At 34.2% G+C, this 19,225-nt stretch overlaps 1 protein-coding gene across 2 annotated transcripts; it reads right to left on the bottom strand.

Moving 5' to 3' along the window:
- Positions 1-671: 671 nt before the first annotated feature.
- On the bottom strand, positions 672-8,271 carry LOC115982655 (RNA-binding protein 25). Of its 2 annotated transcripts, XM_031105319.1 has the most exons (8): positions 7,125-7,573; positions 6,451-6,876; positions 6,039-6,301; positions 5,743-5,895; positions 3,195-3,606; positions 2,390-3,070; positions 1,697-2,298; positions 672-1,173 (listed from the first exon to the last, which is right to left on the bottom strand). In XM_031105319.1, exons 2-8 carry the CDS (start codon positions 6,464-6,466, stop codon positions 931-933), a joined length of 2,370 nt encoding a protein of 789 aa, XP_030961179.1. In that variant the 5' UTR covers positions 6,467-6,876; positions 7,125-7,573; the 3' UTR covers positions 672-930. The 2 variants fall into 2 exon arrangements, with proteins under 2 accessions (XP_030961179.1, XP_030961177.1); XM_031105317.1 differs by lacking the exons at positions 6,451-6,876; positions 7,125-7,573 and adding an exon at positions 7,596-8,271.
- Positions 8,272-19,225: the final 10,954 nt, after the last annotated feature.

Genomic DNA, 19,225 nt, shown 5'->3' with positions numbered 1-19,225 from the left:
TTTCATATTCCTTGATTTTTCTCTTGTTAAGTAGCCGTTCACAATTGACAGGAACGGGGGTTTTGCACTCACTTGTGTGCACTAGTTTTTATCCTCAAAGAGCACGCTGGGTAAAACCAGATTATGTTAAGAACTACAGGTTTCCATGAGGCCTGGTTGAGGATAAATCACAGAGCAAATGAAACGCAACAGTGAAATTTGAGTACCTTCCTGTTGACTGGATTTTCAAATGAATTGGATTATTGGAATTCTACTGCTATGTTTTGCACACTAGATGTTTTCCCGTTGTGGTGTGCTGATTCTCTGGAGAAAGCTGGTTCGGACCCTCATGGCTATTGCTGACGAGCTGACACAATCAAGCCACATCCAAAGATTGTAGTAAAACCCTTGGGAGTATGCTCCCATTGTAAGCACGCACAGTACCCAAAAACCTCATCTCATGCTAATGTCAAGTTACGTCTCAATAAGTGCTCAGCACATACTAGCAACTCTTTATAACGAGCATTGGCCTTGAACCTTTTCCTTTCCCCCATTTTCAGACTTACAAGATCATATTCAAATTATGGACTTGGTTTGTACAGAAACATCCCACAAAGACAACTATAAATTACATCCCTCACAGAATACTGCTTATATGATTCAAGCAACTATTTTTAACCAGCAACTACATCAAAATAAATCAAATAACTTTGTTTTAAGATAACTGATGGATGTCTTTTCCAAACATTGCTTTCCACTATGAATACTGGATCCAAATGGAAACAATTGGTACAAAAATGGGTCCATCGCTAATTAACCTTTGAAGCAAAATACAAAATCAATAATCTCTAATCTACAGTGAGTGATGACAAGAGCAGGGCCAATGAGGTGAAGCATATAGGTCCTGCAGTAACGAAGTAGCAATCAAACAATAAAATCCTAAAATATTTTTCACTTTGAAATAAGGCCTGCCTCTACTCTCTTGATTTCATAGATGAGCATCCTCCACATTTTGAGCACAAACATTTCGGCTTCATCATCTAAAATTGATTGCAGTAGTTCCAGCATTTGAGTTGCCTTCACATGTTCTTGAGTACTGGATACAATGTAATCTACCAGTGTGGTTTCTTCCTCTCCTAAAAACTCTGTTATCTTTTTTGAAATCCACGGCCTCATTCTTTCATGCAGCTCATGCTGTGAAAGTGGAAGATAGCAAATAAACAGTTAAAATTATTTAGAAGACATTGACCATGGTTATAACCAATAATAATATTATACACTAAAAACATCACCAACAGTTAAATGTTATTTTCACTCCTGAATATCAAGACAAGGTTATCTAAACTTCTGAAGGCTAAAAGTAGCACTAGACAGAACAAGCAAACATAGGATGCCTGTTCTTCATTTATAGCCTACTTGAAGATACAGTTTCCAAAAGACACTGTTGGACAACTCAAATGGTCAATCTGTTATTTTCTAAGGAAAGGTTTTGCAAGCATAGTATAGGTAGCTATCCCAACATGTCCAAGTAGACACCAAATTTTTTTACCAACTACTAGGCCATAAACCATGATCAAGGGAATAATAAAAATTGACAGGGAGCCAGTCCCCTTGCCCTGCCTCAATCTCAAAGCAAATAAGTTTAGTTTTTCCAGGATAAAAGAGGTCCACAAATTTAAATAATTCATTTATTGAAGCATAGCCTAAGGTTGCATACCTTGTCATATACAGCCCAATTAACCTCATATGAAAATAACTCCTCCTTTGTCCTTGGTATCATATCTATCAATTGTTTTAAACTCAAAAGTTTTGTGTTTTCTGATGTCTTCAGTTTATCCATCCCCTGTCCCCGATCCCTGTCCCGGTCAAGACTCTTCTCCTTATTCTCATCTCTGGTGCGATTCACATCCTCATCACCCCGGTCCCTATCCCGCTGGCTTGACTTGTCATTGGAACGTCTACTTCTTTCCCTTTCTGCATCAAACTTATCTTCTTTGGGATTAACATTTGATATGCGCTTTGCAAATTCTGTTGCTGCAACCAAATTTGATGGTGGTGCCCCAGGTGCAGTAGGTTGGACAGCCTCCAGTTCCTCAGTTGAATAATCAATTGGGACAAGGGGCCTCATCTTTTTATCCTTATGTGCATCATCATCCTCCTCCTCATGGAAAACAGAAGGGACAGCAGTTCGTTTTCCAGAGCCAACTAAACCAAACCCTAACTTTTTTGCAGGGGCATTGCCAGTATGTCGTGTGTCTGATACAGCAACTGATGCCATGGTTGATTCTTCACCAGTACCATTTCGTACAACCCCATCACCTATCATTTAGAATCATAACCAAATTCAAAGAAATGGAAAGGGGGTGAATAAAAGAAAAATTCCACTCCAAGTAAATTCCAATAAGTTTACCTGTATGGAGCTCCTGAGCAGGATCACCTTCATAACCCTGTTCCACAGCGTTCTCTTTCATTTCAACACTGGATGGCTCGACTGAAACAGTTTTTGCAACTCCATTCATTACAGGATTGGATGAAACCTTCAATGCATCCCTCTGTAGTTTCTGTTGCAATTCCTCCTCAGCTCTCCTCTTGGCGTCAGCAATTTCTTCCTCTTCTTTACGTCTGTCAGCCAAGTCCTCTTCCTTTTCCCGTAGCCTCTTCTTTCTCTTTTCTTCTAATGTCCGGCGCCGCCACCTTTTCGAATCCTCATCCTCATCTTCTTCATCATGTTTTATCTCCTTCTTCCGTTTGCGTTCCCTCTCTTTTTCCCTGTCCTTCTCATTCTGCCGCTGTTTCTCTTTGTCTCTTTCTCTATACTCCCACTCCTTAAGACACTCCTCATATTTACGCTCAGCCTCCTCAATCTTTCTTCTTTGCTCCCTTTCTTTTCTAACCCGCTCTCGCTCTGTTTCCCTTTCATATCTGTCAATCTCCCGGTCCTTCTCCCTTTTCAGATCCCTCTCTCGGTCTCTATCTCTACTCCTCTCATACTTTCTATTCCTATCAGGTGAACTTGTTTCAGGCCTATCGTGCTCACTAGTTGGTTTGGTTTCACTAGTTGTCTCGTCATCGTTTTTATCTTCAGCTGCATCTGCAAAAGTATGAACAAGCATAACCATATTAAAATTATGTCTTTTTTAAATGCCACTAAAAACAATCTCTTCTAATAACTACCACAAATGACAAAACTACCCATTTCCACAATGAAAACTCACCATTTCTCATTTCTGAGTCCCCATCCCTTGATTTAGCAGGGACGTCTGAGTTTGAATTCCCAGAGCCACCATCAGTAATTGGAGGAGGGGGAGGAGGCAGAGGCCTGGTCTTTAATCTTTCTTCTATCATGCTTGTAAGCTTCTCCACAGCCTCGCGGTCAGTGTCCTTGTCTTCGTCAGTCACGATTCCAAAATTAGCAAAGTCATGATTTTCCTTGCTCCCTGAACTATTGTCCTCTTTATTTGAGTTCTCTACATCAGCCTTCAGATGTTCACTCTTCTCAACCCCTACTGCACTTCCCTCCTCTTTCTCAGGCGCTGCAGCTTGTGCATCTTTAAGTTTCTTTGAGTTTTCAGTTTGTTTGTCAACATACCGTTCCAGATATTCTTTTGTAGCTTGATTGACATTTAACTATTAATCAAATTACAAAGAGACAAGGATCAAATATTTTAAAAATAAAAATCCAATAAATTCGTGCAGGAAAGAGAATAATCCAAATCTCAGAATGCACCAAAAGGTCAAGAAGGTGCTTGTTTTCATGTTTTTTAGAGGTGAACACATAGGTTCAATGTAGCAATTTCCATCTCCCTAATCTATATGATTATCCACATACTCAACCATCAAATCGGTTTCTATAGATTATTCCCAAACATAATAAAAGATGACTTAGATATAGTTCCTTAGGTATTGTTACTTAGATTCCCTCTTAAATTTTTGACACCCGTCAAATTAGACAACTTAGCAAACGGATGTTAGCTCTCTCTCTCTCTCTTTTATTTTTTTTCCTTTTCTTTTCTTAATGTTTTTTTTTCCCCTTCCTAGCCTGCAAGAAAACCAAAAGACAGATTAGAAAGAGTGAGGCGCCAAACGTGTATATGATTTTTCTCAGAGAAAAAAAGAAAAAAAGAAAGAAACAGCTAGAAGGAAAATTTGTAGAGAGAGAGAGTGTGTTGATTGCTAGTTAACCCATAAAGATCCGAACTGAAGAAACCTTCTCAGATCTGAACAGAAGAAGTCTTCTGCTTTGTGCTTTCTTGCAGGTTAGGGGAAAAAAAAAAGTAAGGGAAGAAAACACAAAGAGATGGGACTTTTAACGTCCGTTAGCTAAGCCGTCTGATTTGATAGGTGTCAAATATTTAAGAGGGGAACCTAAGTAACAGTAACTAAGGAACTAAACCTTAGTTTTGCCCTTAAAAGAATTAACAAGACAAGTATAAACTTAGCCAAATATGATTATTATCATTATTTCTAATTATCTAATCATCTCCCATGTTTGATATTATTAGAAACCAAAATACATAACAAAAAAGCATGATACCAATAGTAACTAAACTACTAACGGTAGAAACAAAAACATAGATACACACAAGTGCTCATTGGCTTATTTTTCAAGGTTTTTGTAGGACAAAGGGACAAATTCCAATCTCAATAAATCTCTTTTATAAATATCATATGGAAGCATGCATAAATTAAAAGCAAATTTTCAGTTATGAAAAAAGCTGAAGAAATTATGAACTTTCTTTTTTTTGAGAAGTAAAACATCATTTTATTAAGATGAGCAGATTACTCCAGTACGTTGGAAGTATACTGGAGCAACTCGTAAGTTCTTACGAATTACAACCTAACAAAAATCTTTGGCAACTAAGTCCAATTTTCAAATGTTATAAATTTTGATCTTATATTTGAGTAGTCTTTCTTATTTCATCTCAAGTTTGGTTGTCAAATTTCAATAATGAGATCATGACGCTTGACAGATTTATTTTTTTCTTTGATAAATTTTCACTTTGACAGAATATATGTTAAAAGGAATGAGAAGTAACAACTGCATAAACACAGAAGTACATTCATGACTGGATTGCTCCCTCAGATCTAATTTTTTAAGCACACAACTAACAAATAATTTGGTTTCCAGGTCATAATTCTTTTTGGTTTGTAAACAGAAAGGCAAAATCCAGAATAGACAGAGAAGTCCATAATGGATGATAAGCCCATAACTTCAGCACCACCTAAAACACATAACTTAATAACAAATGCCCTACTATGAGAACACCCAATACTTTATAACAAGTATCCTCCAGCCAGGTAACCATTTAACAATTGAACTTGCTTTTATTTATGAATAATTGAAATTACATTTTACATTCATCAATGGAGATTTCAAGCCTTGAAACCTACTAGATCAAGAAAGTAAGAGTTATTGAACCCTTAAATCTCATGTTAACCATAGATTTGATGATTGTTTAATTATTTCAACTCAATCTTCCCTAACTGGAGATACAGTTAATATTGTAGAGAACTCACTTTGCATGCTCATGGTAAAGGTTTAGATCCCTCAGCATATCCAATCGATATTAATGACTTATTAGAAAAATATCTACTTCATGTTTCCCATTAATCAAGGATTTAAAATGTATTTTTTCAGCAGATAGATATTCTAGAACACCATCTTAAATGCCAAAATCACAGTAAAAGTAAAAATGAGAGAAAGACAAAAAAAGATCATAAAAACTAAAAAAGACAAAGAAAACAGTGGAAATCCAAACATACCACCAATTCTTGCCCATCAATATTGAATTTACTAAGTAGGCGCAATGCACGAAGAACCCCTTCAGCAGACTCAAATTCACAGAACCCAAATCCTTTAGGAGTCCCATCTGTGGGATCTTGAGCACGTTTCCAACTTTTGACAGGTCCACATAGCTTCATAAAGTGTACAGGCATCAGAAATTAATGCCTCAAATAAAAGGCATTGAAGTAAGATATTTATAATGTAAAAGAATCCAGAGTTGTAGGGTGTATATAAAAGGAAGCAGACCACCAAAAAATAAAAATCAATAACCTACCTTAAGAAGAGACAGCATAAAATCATTGTCCACTGTTGATGCAATCTTACCAATGTAAACTGTGGTTTGTGGTTTCTCAGCTGGAGTCACAGTAGGAACAACAGCTGGCCTAATAACAGGGGATATAATGGGGCGAACAACTCCAGGAACCCCTGGAATAGGAGGGCGTGACACTATTGGAGGCACACCAATTGCTCCTGGTAGGCGCATAGGGAATGTAGGTCGAACCATAGCTGGGTATGGAGATGGATAACGAGGAATTCCTGCATAAAAGGAAACAAATATCTATGCAAATATATCAGGGCAAGTTAACAAACAAAAATACAGCAATACTATACATCCCGTCACCAGTTTATATAGATATATTTATATATGAAAAAAGAATGTGACAAGAATAATAGAACGCAGTTACCACACATCAAAAGCATATAAGAGATGGCAGCACAGGCATGGCAACTATCACCAGCTGAACAGATAACCTGAAGGAAACATTAAAAAGTAGCATCCAGTTCATAAACCATGGATATGTAAAATGGGCTTACCTTATGAATCCATTTGCAACATACTAGCCTTCTCACACTATCCCATCCACCAATTGCAAAAAAACTGACGTTTAATTATCATGAGACTTCAAGCATCTCATGCGATCCCACAAAATTATATGTAAATTATGTCAATTTTATGTATCACAAGTGTTAGCAGCCCATGGTACAGCATGAAGAAACGAAAAAGCGAGCGAGAAAGAAAAAGAAAGGGAGAGATGCAGGCTAAAATTGAAAGAATCGCAATACCTTAGAACACAAGCCAACGAGCATTCAGTGGCAAAAATGGTCTGCTTCTGGCAAATCATAAACCCATGAAAGGGAAAGTGTCCTCATAACTACCAGAAAGTAGCCTACTAAAATAAACATGGAATATGACAAGTGGGACAATATAACTTTCTGAATTTTTGAACACTGTTAACTTGTAAACTCCAAAAGGTTTTTTCTTTTTTCCTTTTCTCTTTTTTCTTTTTCTCATTAAAACAAAGTTTATTCTAAAGACAAACGAAGAAAACCAAGCAAAAAAATATATGTATATGCATACCAAAAAAGTAGTTGTAGAGGGAGGTCTCTAAGCAATATTCGCCTTCCAAACCTTCCCACCGAATTCAATCAAGACACTGTAGGAGAAAACATCCCGTCATCGATACCCCTAAACCAACTCTCATTAATTCTCTAAATCTTTTTTTCCCAACTCATCATCTCTAACAACAAACTCTTCCCCAAATATTTCATCATTCACATTCCACTAAAATCCTTAATCTACTTTTACAGCTATTATTCAATCATGCATCATTTCCAAAATTAACATTCTAAGAACTAAAAACTCTCTCATCAAAAACACATATCAATTGCACATAGAAAAGTAAATCTTTCTTGGTTCAACTAATAATTTGGCAACACAAACATGCACATTACATGTATGCAATAACGAATTCATCAAAAAAAAAAAAAATCGAGAATTTGCCAAAACGTTAATAACAAACAAGCATTATAAGGAGACAGAATAACCCACCGGGATAACCATTCGGCATAGGCATCTGCGGCGGCGGCGCGTAAGGCCTCATAGGCTGCCCCGGGTGCTGCTGCTGTTGCATCTGATACGGCGGCATCTGCATCATCGGAGCCACACCGGGAGGCTGAACGCCATGGTTTTGGTAATTCGGTATGGGCGAGAACTGCGGCACCGGCCGGAACGAAGGCGCAGATGGAGGAGGAGGAGGCATGACAACTCCTCCGCCGCCGGATACCTGCGGCACCGGCGGTGGCGCCACGTAGGAGACCTGCTGAGGCTGTAGCTGTGGCTGTAGCGGCGCCGGCGGCGGTGGTGGCGGAGTGTTCAAATTAGGGTTTACAGCGATCGGCGTAGATGTGGACGACGGTGGAGGAGTTGACGATTGAGGTTGTGGATCGGGTTGGGGATTTGGGGCTTCGGGTTCGGGTTGCGGAGGTTTGGATTCTAGGGTTTCAGTAGTAGAGTCAGCCATAGTTGCAAAAAAAACAGAGTGAACCAAAAAAAAAATAAAAGATCTGTGTTGTTGTTGTTGCTGTGCGTGACTTTATCAGAAACGTTCTTTGGTAATAAGTAATAAAAATGTTTTCTTTGTTTTTTGTGTTTTCGTTTTCGTTTTCGTTTTCCACTGGGCTTTAATTGCTCTTTCTTCTGTGCCCTAAGAGAGAAAGGGGGTTTTGTTTTGTTTTGTTATATGCTGAGGAAGGCTTGGGTGTTTCGTGGGGAAAGATATTTGTTTTGGATTAGTACGCGTGGCTATTTTTAATTGGGTGCTAAAGGAGGCTGGGTGACTGTACACGTTGTGTAGTTGTAGCTGATCTGTTTTTATTTAAAGAATTCGGTTAACGAGCAGCCTTTGGATATTCATTAATTAGAATTTACTTTTTTATTTTTCCATTAAATTTTTCTTTGAATAGATCATTAATGAATTTCAGTATTGGTTTTTCAAAATTAAAATATGAAGTTAGGTTAAACATGCAATGTGGTGCACTTGTGCTAAGTGCCTTTTAGCTTCATTGACACATCCATATATACAATGTATTGTAACTATCCAAAAAAATACATGTGTTATTGTGTAACTCAACTAATCATGTCGTTTCCAATTTCAAAATACAAATTTATGATTTTATTTTTTAAATAATTCGATAATAAAGAGGAGGATTTGAAGTTTTGAATTTTAAGTATTTTCATTGAAAATATCAAAATATGCCAACCAAAACCAATTTAACTACAAAACACTAGGTAATTTTATAAAATCTATCTGGCTAAAAAGGGGAAAATAAGGTGTCTTCCATGGTTAACTTATCAAATCAATGAATTTGATTATTGACTAAATTTCTCTAATTATGAACAGTCACATAAATAACAAACCATTTATGTAACAATTTTATTTTCAAGTTGTGTTTCTAACTGTTAAGATTTGGAGATGACATTCTTATGGTAGAGAATTTGATACAATTCAAATAATATAAACTAGTTTGAAATAAAGTTTATACGGGCATACTTTCTTTAATACTAAACAACACAGTTGATTCTTCAAATGTGAACTTAAGTGAAAGCTTGATGATTTCTCTTTTGAATGCGACCTATAAGAACTTTCCAAACCATAAAATTTGTAACAAGTTTTCTGAGTCTGCTAATACAGTTTGAACTCTGACAGCAAAATCGATCTCTCGGTTACTCCAAGTCATTTCAAGATTTTGGTGTCACCTCTATGGTTTCAACACGTCCAATTCATTCAAGGTGATGAACTTGTGTTTGAACTCTTCAATCTCTTAAAGATGATCAATGGGACAGGGTTGAGAAACAAAGAACACTCTCAAATGGTTTTTCCTTTATTTTTCAATACTCAGCTTCTTTCTAATGAAATTAGAGTTGATATAAGGTTTTTATAAGTAGGGTTTGGGTTAGAGGTGGTTATACGCAAGACTCTAAAAATAACTCTAAAAAAATTTGTAATAGCATTTTGGTTGACCATGAGTCTATTGAAAGCTTTTCTTGATTTTTATTTTTATTTTTATTTTTTTTTTAAGTCTATTGCATGCTTCTGCCTGATCTTACATAACCGGCCTTCAATTTCACACAACCAAGCTTGTCTTTCTTGCCTGATGAACAAAAGTTTTAGGGGCTGTTTGGTTTTTTTTTTTTTTTTTTTTTTAATCACTCATCACTCCTTACTCAATTTTCGTTACTCATTACTCATCACTCATTACTTAAAATACCCCAATTCCCTAAGCCCCACACGTTTGGCACCCATTGCTCAGTTATGTTTTCAACCAAAAAACTAAAAAAATTGGGACCCCCACACTGACCCAATGTCATAAAACTTTTCTCTCTCCTTTTTTTTTCTTTTTCTTTTTCCCCTGATTCTCATCTTTCTTTGCCTCTCCCCTCGTTTTTCTCTGCTTTTCTCTTCGTTTTCCCCCTGTTTTTCTATGCTTTTCTATTCATCCATGTTAACACATATTTTAATCAAGCCCACCATGATCCTTATTTTTATGCTTTTCCCATATCAAAGACCTAAAATCCCAACTGTCATAACAACCACCGCTATAACTGCTGCTACAACCCACAATGACAAACGATGACATTCCGCTCCTTAAAAACTCCGAAACCCACCACAGCCACAACAGCAGCAACCGCAACATCAACATCAACAGCGGCGAAAAGGAAAAAAAATAAATAAAAAAAGAACTGATGCTTGCAACGAAGAATAGAGAAAGAAAAGCTTGTTTCTTGATTTTTTTTTAATGGGTCTGAGATGAGAAAGGCGAAAAGGAAGAAAAAAAAAAAAAGAACTAATGCTTGCAGCGAAGAACAGAGAAAAAAAAAAAAAAAAAAAAAAAAGGAGAGCGAAGTCAAAAGTTACTGCTGATGGGTCCCTCGATGTATGTGTATTTACAATATTGCCATTATAACTCTGTTTCCATAACTTGAAAATACTTAAAATGTATTTTCAGTTTTCATAACTCATCACTCAAAAATCAGAAAATTGAGTGATAAAAACAAAACTTGAAAACAAATCCAAACAAGCTTTCTCTTCGTGGGTCCTACTATTTTTGAGTTATGGGTGATGGAAACACAAAAACCAAACAGCCCCTTAGGGCTTGTTTGGATTTTTTTTTTTATCACTCAATTTCTGTCACTCATCACTGTAAAATACCCTACCCGTTTGACACCATCACTCACTTGCCATCACTCAATATTTTCACATTATTTGTGGGCCACATACCTGTTACTCGGTATAGCTTCCCCCCTCCCCGCCCCCCCCCCGGTACCCAAACTCACTGAACCCAGTAAAAAAAAAAAAAAAAAAAAAAAAAAAAAAAAAAAAAAAAAAAAAGAACCCAGCCAACGAAGATAGTGGAAAAGAAAGAAAAAAAATGGTCAAAAGTTGTGGTTGACCCTGACAGTGGGTCCCTTCATGTGTTTTTAATTATAAAAATGTCATTAAATGTGTTTTTAGTTTCCATAACTCATAATTTAAAAATCAAAAAATTGAGTGATAGAAACAAAAAACTGGAAACAGAATTATGTGGTGCCAAACAAACTTTTCAGCTATAGGTCCCACCATTTTTGAGTTATGAGTTATGGAAATAGAGTTATGAGTTATGGAAATCACTCATCCATATAGCCTCTTGACCTTCAGTTTTCATTATCACTATTTATTATTTACATTACAGTAACAAAACCCAATTAAATTTGATATGACATTAGCCAATACTTAAAATCCTAACTTGACTATAAATCCTATATTGATTTCAGCAAAGACACTAAGGCTTTGTTTGGATCGATGGAAAGGGAAGAGAAAGGAAGGGAAATATTTAGCCTTCTACATGCTTTGTTGTGTAATGTTATTGTGAGAGTATTTGGGGTATTGAAAAAATAATTTCAAAATATTTCAGGCACAGCATAACCCTATTACTCATTTGAAACCTAAACTGAAATCATTTTGGTTTGTTGCATTTCACATATTTTTTTATGGGTGTTGATCCTGATCAAAACCTTATTGTTGAGGTTGATTAAGAGCTTATGGATAGAGATAGAGATTTTGAAGAGGTGAATACTGCCAATGGTATTGATGGTAATGGTAGATTAGGTGCAATCTTACGAGATAATATAATAGCTAGTATGTGGCAAGATCATTAAGCTCATAGAGCATGACATTAGAATTATTGTTGAAAATATGTTGTTGTTGTCTTTTTGGGGTTTTGGTAGTATTTCATGTGGTTGAACTTAAAAATTATTGTATATTTAAATCTTTTGTTGTAATAAATATGGGATTTTCTAGTGGGTCAGAAATCATATTGTAAAATGTTATATAAATATATATATTTATATATATTAATGCTAATGCACTTTCTTGGGTTGTGCAATATTTTTCTCATGGAATTTCATTATTTATCTAATACTTGTTAGATTTTTTTTAGAAGATAATACTTGTTAGATTGATCTAACTAATTTATATTATTCTATGAATATCAGTCATATTATAAATGGTTTTATTTTGATATTAACATTCTGTTTTTGAAAAATAGCTATAAAAGTAGACAACAATAGATCTATTATTTCTATATATTAAAAAAAAACAATAGATATGCTAAATCTAATGACACTTTAAGCCTTCGTTTGGGAGGAGTGAATGATTTGGAACAGAAGGGAATGAAATGAAATGGAAAGGAATGAAGAGAATAATTTTATAATATTCTTCATTTCCCTTGTTTGGGAGTTTTAATGGAGAGAATGGAAAGTTCATTCCTTTATTTGGGAGTTTAAGTGGATGAAATGGAATGGGTAGAAGGGAACATCATTCCTCTCTATTCCCTTAAACCTCATATTTTCATTCCTCCTGAAATTGGGAGGAGTGGGAAGGAATGAAACTAAATTTAATGAATTTTTTACCAAAACTCCCAAAATACCCTTATATATTCAGCCATTTATTTTAAAATAAGGATCTACTAGTAATACTGTAATAAAATGATTCCATTCATTTTTCTCTATGTTACTCTCAAACAAAATTACTTAGAATATATTTGGTACTATTTTTTCCTCTTATTTTTCTGTTTCCAAACGCAGTTTTCTATTTTTGAGACTAAAATACTTGTTTGACAACCCAAAATAGATAGAAAACAAAAAATGTTCTTAAAACTCAATTTGTGAAGGAGATGTTTTCAGTTTCTAATTTTCAAAAGTCAATGAAAACACGCATTTAATTTAATGAATCTGTCTCATTTAATGAGTTAGCATTAGAGTTCAAATCCTAGTAACAACATATTTTAGTATTTTCTATTTTTTTTCTTCAGAAAACTATCTTTTTAATTTCAACTAACCAAACATGTTTTTTGTGGGTCCGGAAAGTTTACAATCCGGCCCAAACTCTATTTGGGCCAGGGGTCCGTGCCGAGGAGGTCTATTGCCGAGGACGAATGATCAATGGTCGGGGTGTCAAGGGGAACGGCTGAGAAGCTACTCTGTCCTCGACGCTCCAGAACTTCAATGGGAGGATCAACGTCTTGGTGAAGGCTACCCCCAAACAGCCCCCTAAAGGGGATGTGAATGGAATGGGGCCCGCAGGGAAGCAAGGTGTAAAATTGGATCAAGGAAAGTGCGTCCCCTCTTCAATAAATGCACCTGCCAATACCCAGAGCTGATTAATGAGAAAAGACGTTTGGACGGTGTAAACTTCGATCCATGCAACTAATAGAAAGTAAGAGGGGACGAGTGATGGGATGGATACAGAAATAAGCACCTGCCTGACTGACAAATGGAGGGCTAGGATCAACCAAGACGGACTATATAATAAAAAGGTAGGTGCACAAATCAAGGGGCTGGGAAAATTGGCCAAAAACCAGAGCCTCCCAGCCCACCTCCAGGAGAAGGACTCCAGGGGTGAAGAAAACTTAACCTTGTATGAACATCATGAAAAACCCACCATCTGGTGACCAAGGCCTAGCCTTTCAAACCCACACTCTACAAATGATATTGTTTGGGTCTTTTTACGTGCGACTCCAAACTGTTACGGTTCGTTACGAAATCGTGTCCTTACATTTTTTATTTCAAAAATATAAGAATTTTTTTTTTCCCAAAAACAAGTTTTTGAAAATAGAAAATAAAAATTGTTACCAAACATAACCTTATATTCCATTCATTTGCACTGCTTCACATTCCTTTATTTTAAAACATCCAAATAAGGTTACTTAATTTCATTCTATTCCTTTCTTTTCCACACTTTTCCCTTACTTAAATATATTTCATTTCATTCTATTCCTTTCCATTTCTTTATGTTCATTCCATTCAATTCCATCAATTTCCTTATAAACTCCCAAATGAAGCCTAAAATAGACTGAGCATATGGATATTGTTATTATTGAAACATTATTAGATGAACGATTTAAGGACAACAAAGTGGATAATGCTTTTACCTTTAATGCTTATGCAAATATTCTCAATGAATGAACTCAAAAGTTCGGCTTCCTAATAGGAAAAGATCATGTGAAAAATCGTTTAAATACACTTAGAACCAAATTTCATGCAAGTCCCAATCTTTTTAAAGGTCTGAGTAATTTTTCATAGACAACAATTTGGTGAGCTTGAAGTGTGGAATGATCTTGGAAAGGTTTGTTTACACACACACTAGTCTCATTACACGTGCTTCGCACTTGTGATGAGACTTTTTTTTTTTTTTTTAATGTCACAATTTTATATTCATAACCACATTTTATTATTACACCTTTCATATAGTTCATGCATCATAGAAGGTCATAGATTTTCAAACTACTCTATGATCTTCTGTAATGCGTGAACTATACGAAATGTGTTATAAAAAAAAATTGATTATGAATAGAAAATTATGACATTAAATAAAATATATTAAAAAAAGTCTCAACTAAGAGAAAACAACAGGGACTCAATTGACACAACACTAAAATGTTAGGGACTAAATTGACACAAGTAAAAGGTTAAAGACTAAATTAAAATATGATGTAAAGGATAAGAACCGAATATATACTTTACCCATTATTATTTAATGAGTAAAAAATGCATTATTTAGTGAAAACCAAATGCAATTTTGTTAGCATAATATCTTTTTAGTAAGAATTTCAACACAACACCAAATGTTGTTTCTTAGCAAATGTATTTTGACAAAATTGAAGAATTCAAAATCTAAATGCAATAGGTTTCCCAAAAAATATCTAAATGCAATAGTTACCAAAGGCTACTTTAAATAGGGATTATTACCTTAGTGACCTTCACTTATAAACTTTTCCATTTGTAATTTCTAATTTAAAAATTCAGTTATATCATGAAGGGACTTGTTCACATTGCCATTATTGTAATAGTGCCCAACACTGTTTCATGCAAGTCTTGATCTTTTTAAAGGTCTAAGTAATTATTCATAGACAACGATTTGGTGCATAACTTGAAGTGTGGAATGATCTTGGAAAGGTTTGTTTACACACACACTAGCCTCATTACACGTGCTTCACACATGCGATGATAACTTTTTTTTTAATGTCACAATTTTATATTCATAACCAAATTTTATTATAACACCTTTCATATAGTTCACGCATCACAGGTCATAGATTTTCAAACTACTCTATGATCTTCTATGATGTGTGAACTATACGAAAGGTTATAATTTTTTTTTGGTTATGTATAGAAAATTATGACATTAAATAAAAAAAAAAATATATATATATATATATATATAAAGTCTCAACTAAGAGAAAATGATAGAGACTCAATTGACACAACACTAAAATGTTAAAGACTAAATTGACACAAGCGAAATGTTGAAGACCAAATTAAAATATGATGTAAAAGATAAGGACCGAATATACACTTTACCCATTATTATTTAATGAGAAAAAAATGCATTATTCAGTGAAAACCAAATGCAATTTTGTTAGCATAATATCTTTTTAGTAAGAATTTCAACACAACATCAAATGTTGTTTTTCAGCAAATGTATTTTGACAAAATTAAAGAATTCAAAATCTAAATGCAATAGGTTTCCCAAAAAAATATCTAAATGCAATAGTTACCAAAGGATACTTTAAACAGGAATTATTACGTTAGTGACCGTCATTTATAAACTTTTTCGCTTGTAATTTCTAATTTAAAAATTCAGTTATATCATGAACGGACTTGTGCACATTGTCATTATTGTAATAATGCCCAACACTATTTCATGCAAGTCTTGATCTTTTTAAAGGTCTGAGTAATTTTTCATAGACAACAATTTGGTGCATAGCTTGAAGTGTGGAATGATCTTAGAAAGGTTTGTTTACACACACACTAGCCTCATTACATGTGCTTCACACATGCGATGAGACTTTTTTTTTTTAATGTCACAATTTTATATTCATAATTAAATTTTATAATAACACCTTTCATATAGTTCATGCATCACAGAAGGTCATAGATTTTCAAACTACTCTATGATCTTCTATGATGCGGGAACTATACGAAAGGTGTTATAAATTTTTTTTGATTATGAATAGAAAATTATGACATTAAATAAAAAATATAAAAAAAAAGTCTCATTTAAGAGAAAACGACAAGGACTCAATTGACACAACACTAAAATGTTAGGGACTAAATTGACATAAGTGAAAGGTTAAAGACCAAATTAAAATTTGATGTAAAGGATAAAGACCAAATATATACTTTACCCATTATTATTTAATGAGAAAAAATGCATTATTTAGTGAAAACCAAATGCAATTTTGTTAGCATAATATCTTTTTAGTAAGAATTTCAACACAACACCAAATGTTGTTTCTCAGCAAATGTATTTTGACAAAATTGAAGAATTCAAACTCTAAATGCAATAGGTTTCCCAAAAAATATCTAAATGCAATAGTTACCAAAGGCTACTTTAAACAAGAATTATTACCTTAGTGACCTTCATTTATAAACTTTTCCACTTGTAATTTATAATTTAAAGATTCAGTTATATCATGAAGGAACTTGTGCACATTGCCATTATTGTAATAGTGCCCAACACTTCCTACTCACTCTAAACCTTTGAACAACTTAAGAACATATGATCACTTGCTTTCTTGTAGTCAATTTAGTCCTTATAAATAACTCACTACCGAAAAACGCCTAGTGTAGGACCAAAACAGTAATTTCGCCTTACTTTTATTTACGTCAACGGAGTCGATAAACATAGTTCCAGGAGATCTCTACTTTGTGTTCAACCAATCATGGTATGTCATACGTTTATTTAAATTTCCTTATAAAATGACTATAGTTTTTTTTTTTTAACAAAAAAAAATCAAACATAGGGCATCCCATGATTGGTGAAGCATAAAGTGAAAAAAAAAAAAAAAAAAAAGTGATACAAAGAATTTTTATTCATCTGGGTGACTAGGAACTTTTAGGTATGGTAAAGATCCATACCTTACCTTGTCTACACTTGGATGTGATTTGTTGGGTATGGTAAAGATTATCAAATTAAATATAATGATGGATTTGGTAATGGGGGCGTTTTTGGGTGTTTGCTAACTTGAGGAAAGAGTATTTTTGTAATAGTAATTTTGTTATGGAATATTAAAAAAAAGGTTTTATTGTGTTTTTGGATTAATTAGTTGCTAATTCTCAATAGTTGTGGGCACAAAGGAGAGTACATCCCGGCGGAGTGGATTGTGACGGAGAAAAGTGAAGTTGCCACCTAAATTAGGCCTAGGAACCATATTGGCCTTTTGGGCCAATCACTTACATACATGGGGCCACATACTAGATTATGGGTCCCGAGTTTGGGTACGGCTTGGGAAGGTGTTAGGAACCCAAGACTGCCCAGCTTGTAGACTGGCCTCCATTATGTGTTGCTAGGTCATATTTAATTTAAAATTTTATTAAGAGAGCTCTAATCCTTAACCTAAACATACATCATGCACTTAAGGAAATAACACACACAACATAAATATCACATCACAATATAAAAGGAAACAAATAAAACACAATAAAATAGATTAAATTAAACATGTTTAATATGGCAAGTTGACAATTAAATATAAACACACAAGGAAAAGATATGGCAAAAAGTTTCAAATAAACATGGTAAATAATTAAACATACATAATTAACCTAAAATAGAGTCAAAGAGAATCAAATAACGTGTTAAAAAATGATTAAAATAATAAAAAAAGATTTTTCCCTAATCTGGGTTCAGGGTGCATACGCATGCTCAAAAATGCATATGCATCCTTTAGCATAGATTCGAAAAATTTATATTTTTTCAGATTTTATCATTTGAAGATATAAACATCTGAGATCAAACAAGCATGTTAGAACCCTAAACACTAAACTAACATGAAGCAAATAAAACAAACATCAACATAAACAAATAATCAAGAAACAAAATCAAATGATTAAACTAAATTACATAAAATAAACATACATGTTATGCTTTTCATGAAACCAAAATAATGAAATAAGAACAACCTAAAACAGATTATAAACAACTTAAAATCATATTAAAACATATCAAACATAATTAAAATCATCAAACAAATCAAATATAACAAAATGAGAAACTATATCAAGAAAATCATGTGAATCATATCAAGCAAAGTGGGAAACCATGGAAAAGAAAGCTCACCTTGCTTTAGAATCACAAATTTGAAGTTGTTTAATCAGCCCCTTAGTGCCTAAAACACAAAAATTAGATTGGGGACAAGAATAATCAAAAGAACACAACAATAGTTAATAATCACAACTCAAGAACAAGAGATTTTGAAAAAGGTTTCGATCTCTCTCTCTCTCTCTCTCTCTCTATGTGTCACTTTGTCTCCTTTTTCACATTCTCTCTCCTATTTTGGGGTTTGGTTGTTTTAGTGGATTTGGGTTTAGATTTGGTTGCTTGTGGGTAGCAGGGGATCAAATGGTGGTTGTGGAATTTGTGGTGTTGAGTGGCTATGATTCTGATTTAGGATTTGAGAAGCTCCATAGTTTTTTTTAAACCATGTTTGTTCTTGAAACCATGTTTGTTGTTGATTTTTACAAAACCTAATATTTTGATCTTTATTTTTGTGTGTTTTTTTTTTTTGAAGTTTTTTATATTTTGGGAGGAGAGAAACATAAAAGGACGGCAAAAAGACATATTTATCCTTATTTTTTAACAATGAAAAGTTAAAGTGGATTACAGAGACTTGACGGAGCATATCACTGGTAGATTAAGTGATAATTTTTAAAACACAGGTGGCTTAGTCAAAACCGGTCTAACCACATTTGGGTTAAGTCAAATTACCAAAAAAAAAAAAAAAAAAGAGATATTTTTTGGACTTGACCCAAACTAGCTCAAAATGGGAACAAAAGGCCCCAAACTAGCACAAACTGAACTGCATAATTATAAACCACACCAAATGACATGGTGATCAATCAATTTAAGATGAGGTGCGACGATGGTTTCGGGCAAACCACAATGAACTATGTAAACCCTTATGGAAATTGTAAACTATGCTTTATTTATTTATATTTGTTTATTTTTTTTATACAAGATACAAATTTTATTATAGTCTAATCTTAGTATATATATTTGCGAACTTCCCCTTAAAAACTTAAATCTGACGCTTGCCTCCCACTCCTTATAAGCACTTATTATTATGCACTCTTTTTTACCA

Source organism: Quercus lobata, chromosome 3, assembly GCF_001633185.2.
Source record: "Quercus lobata isolate SW786 chromosome 3, ValleyOak3.0 Primary Assembly, whole genome shotgun sequence".
Classification (NCBI taxonomy): Eukaryota; Viridiplantae; Streptophyta; class Magnoliopsida; order Fagales; family Fagaceae; genus Quercus; species Quercus lobata.
The sequence above is the reverse complement of the archived record's forward strand: the minus strand, read 5'-3'. Positions and strand labels throughout refer to the sequence as shown.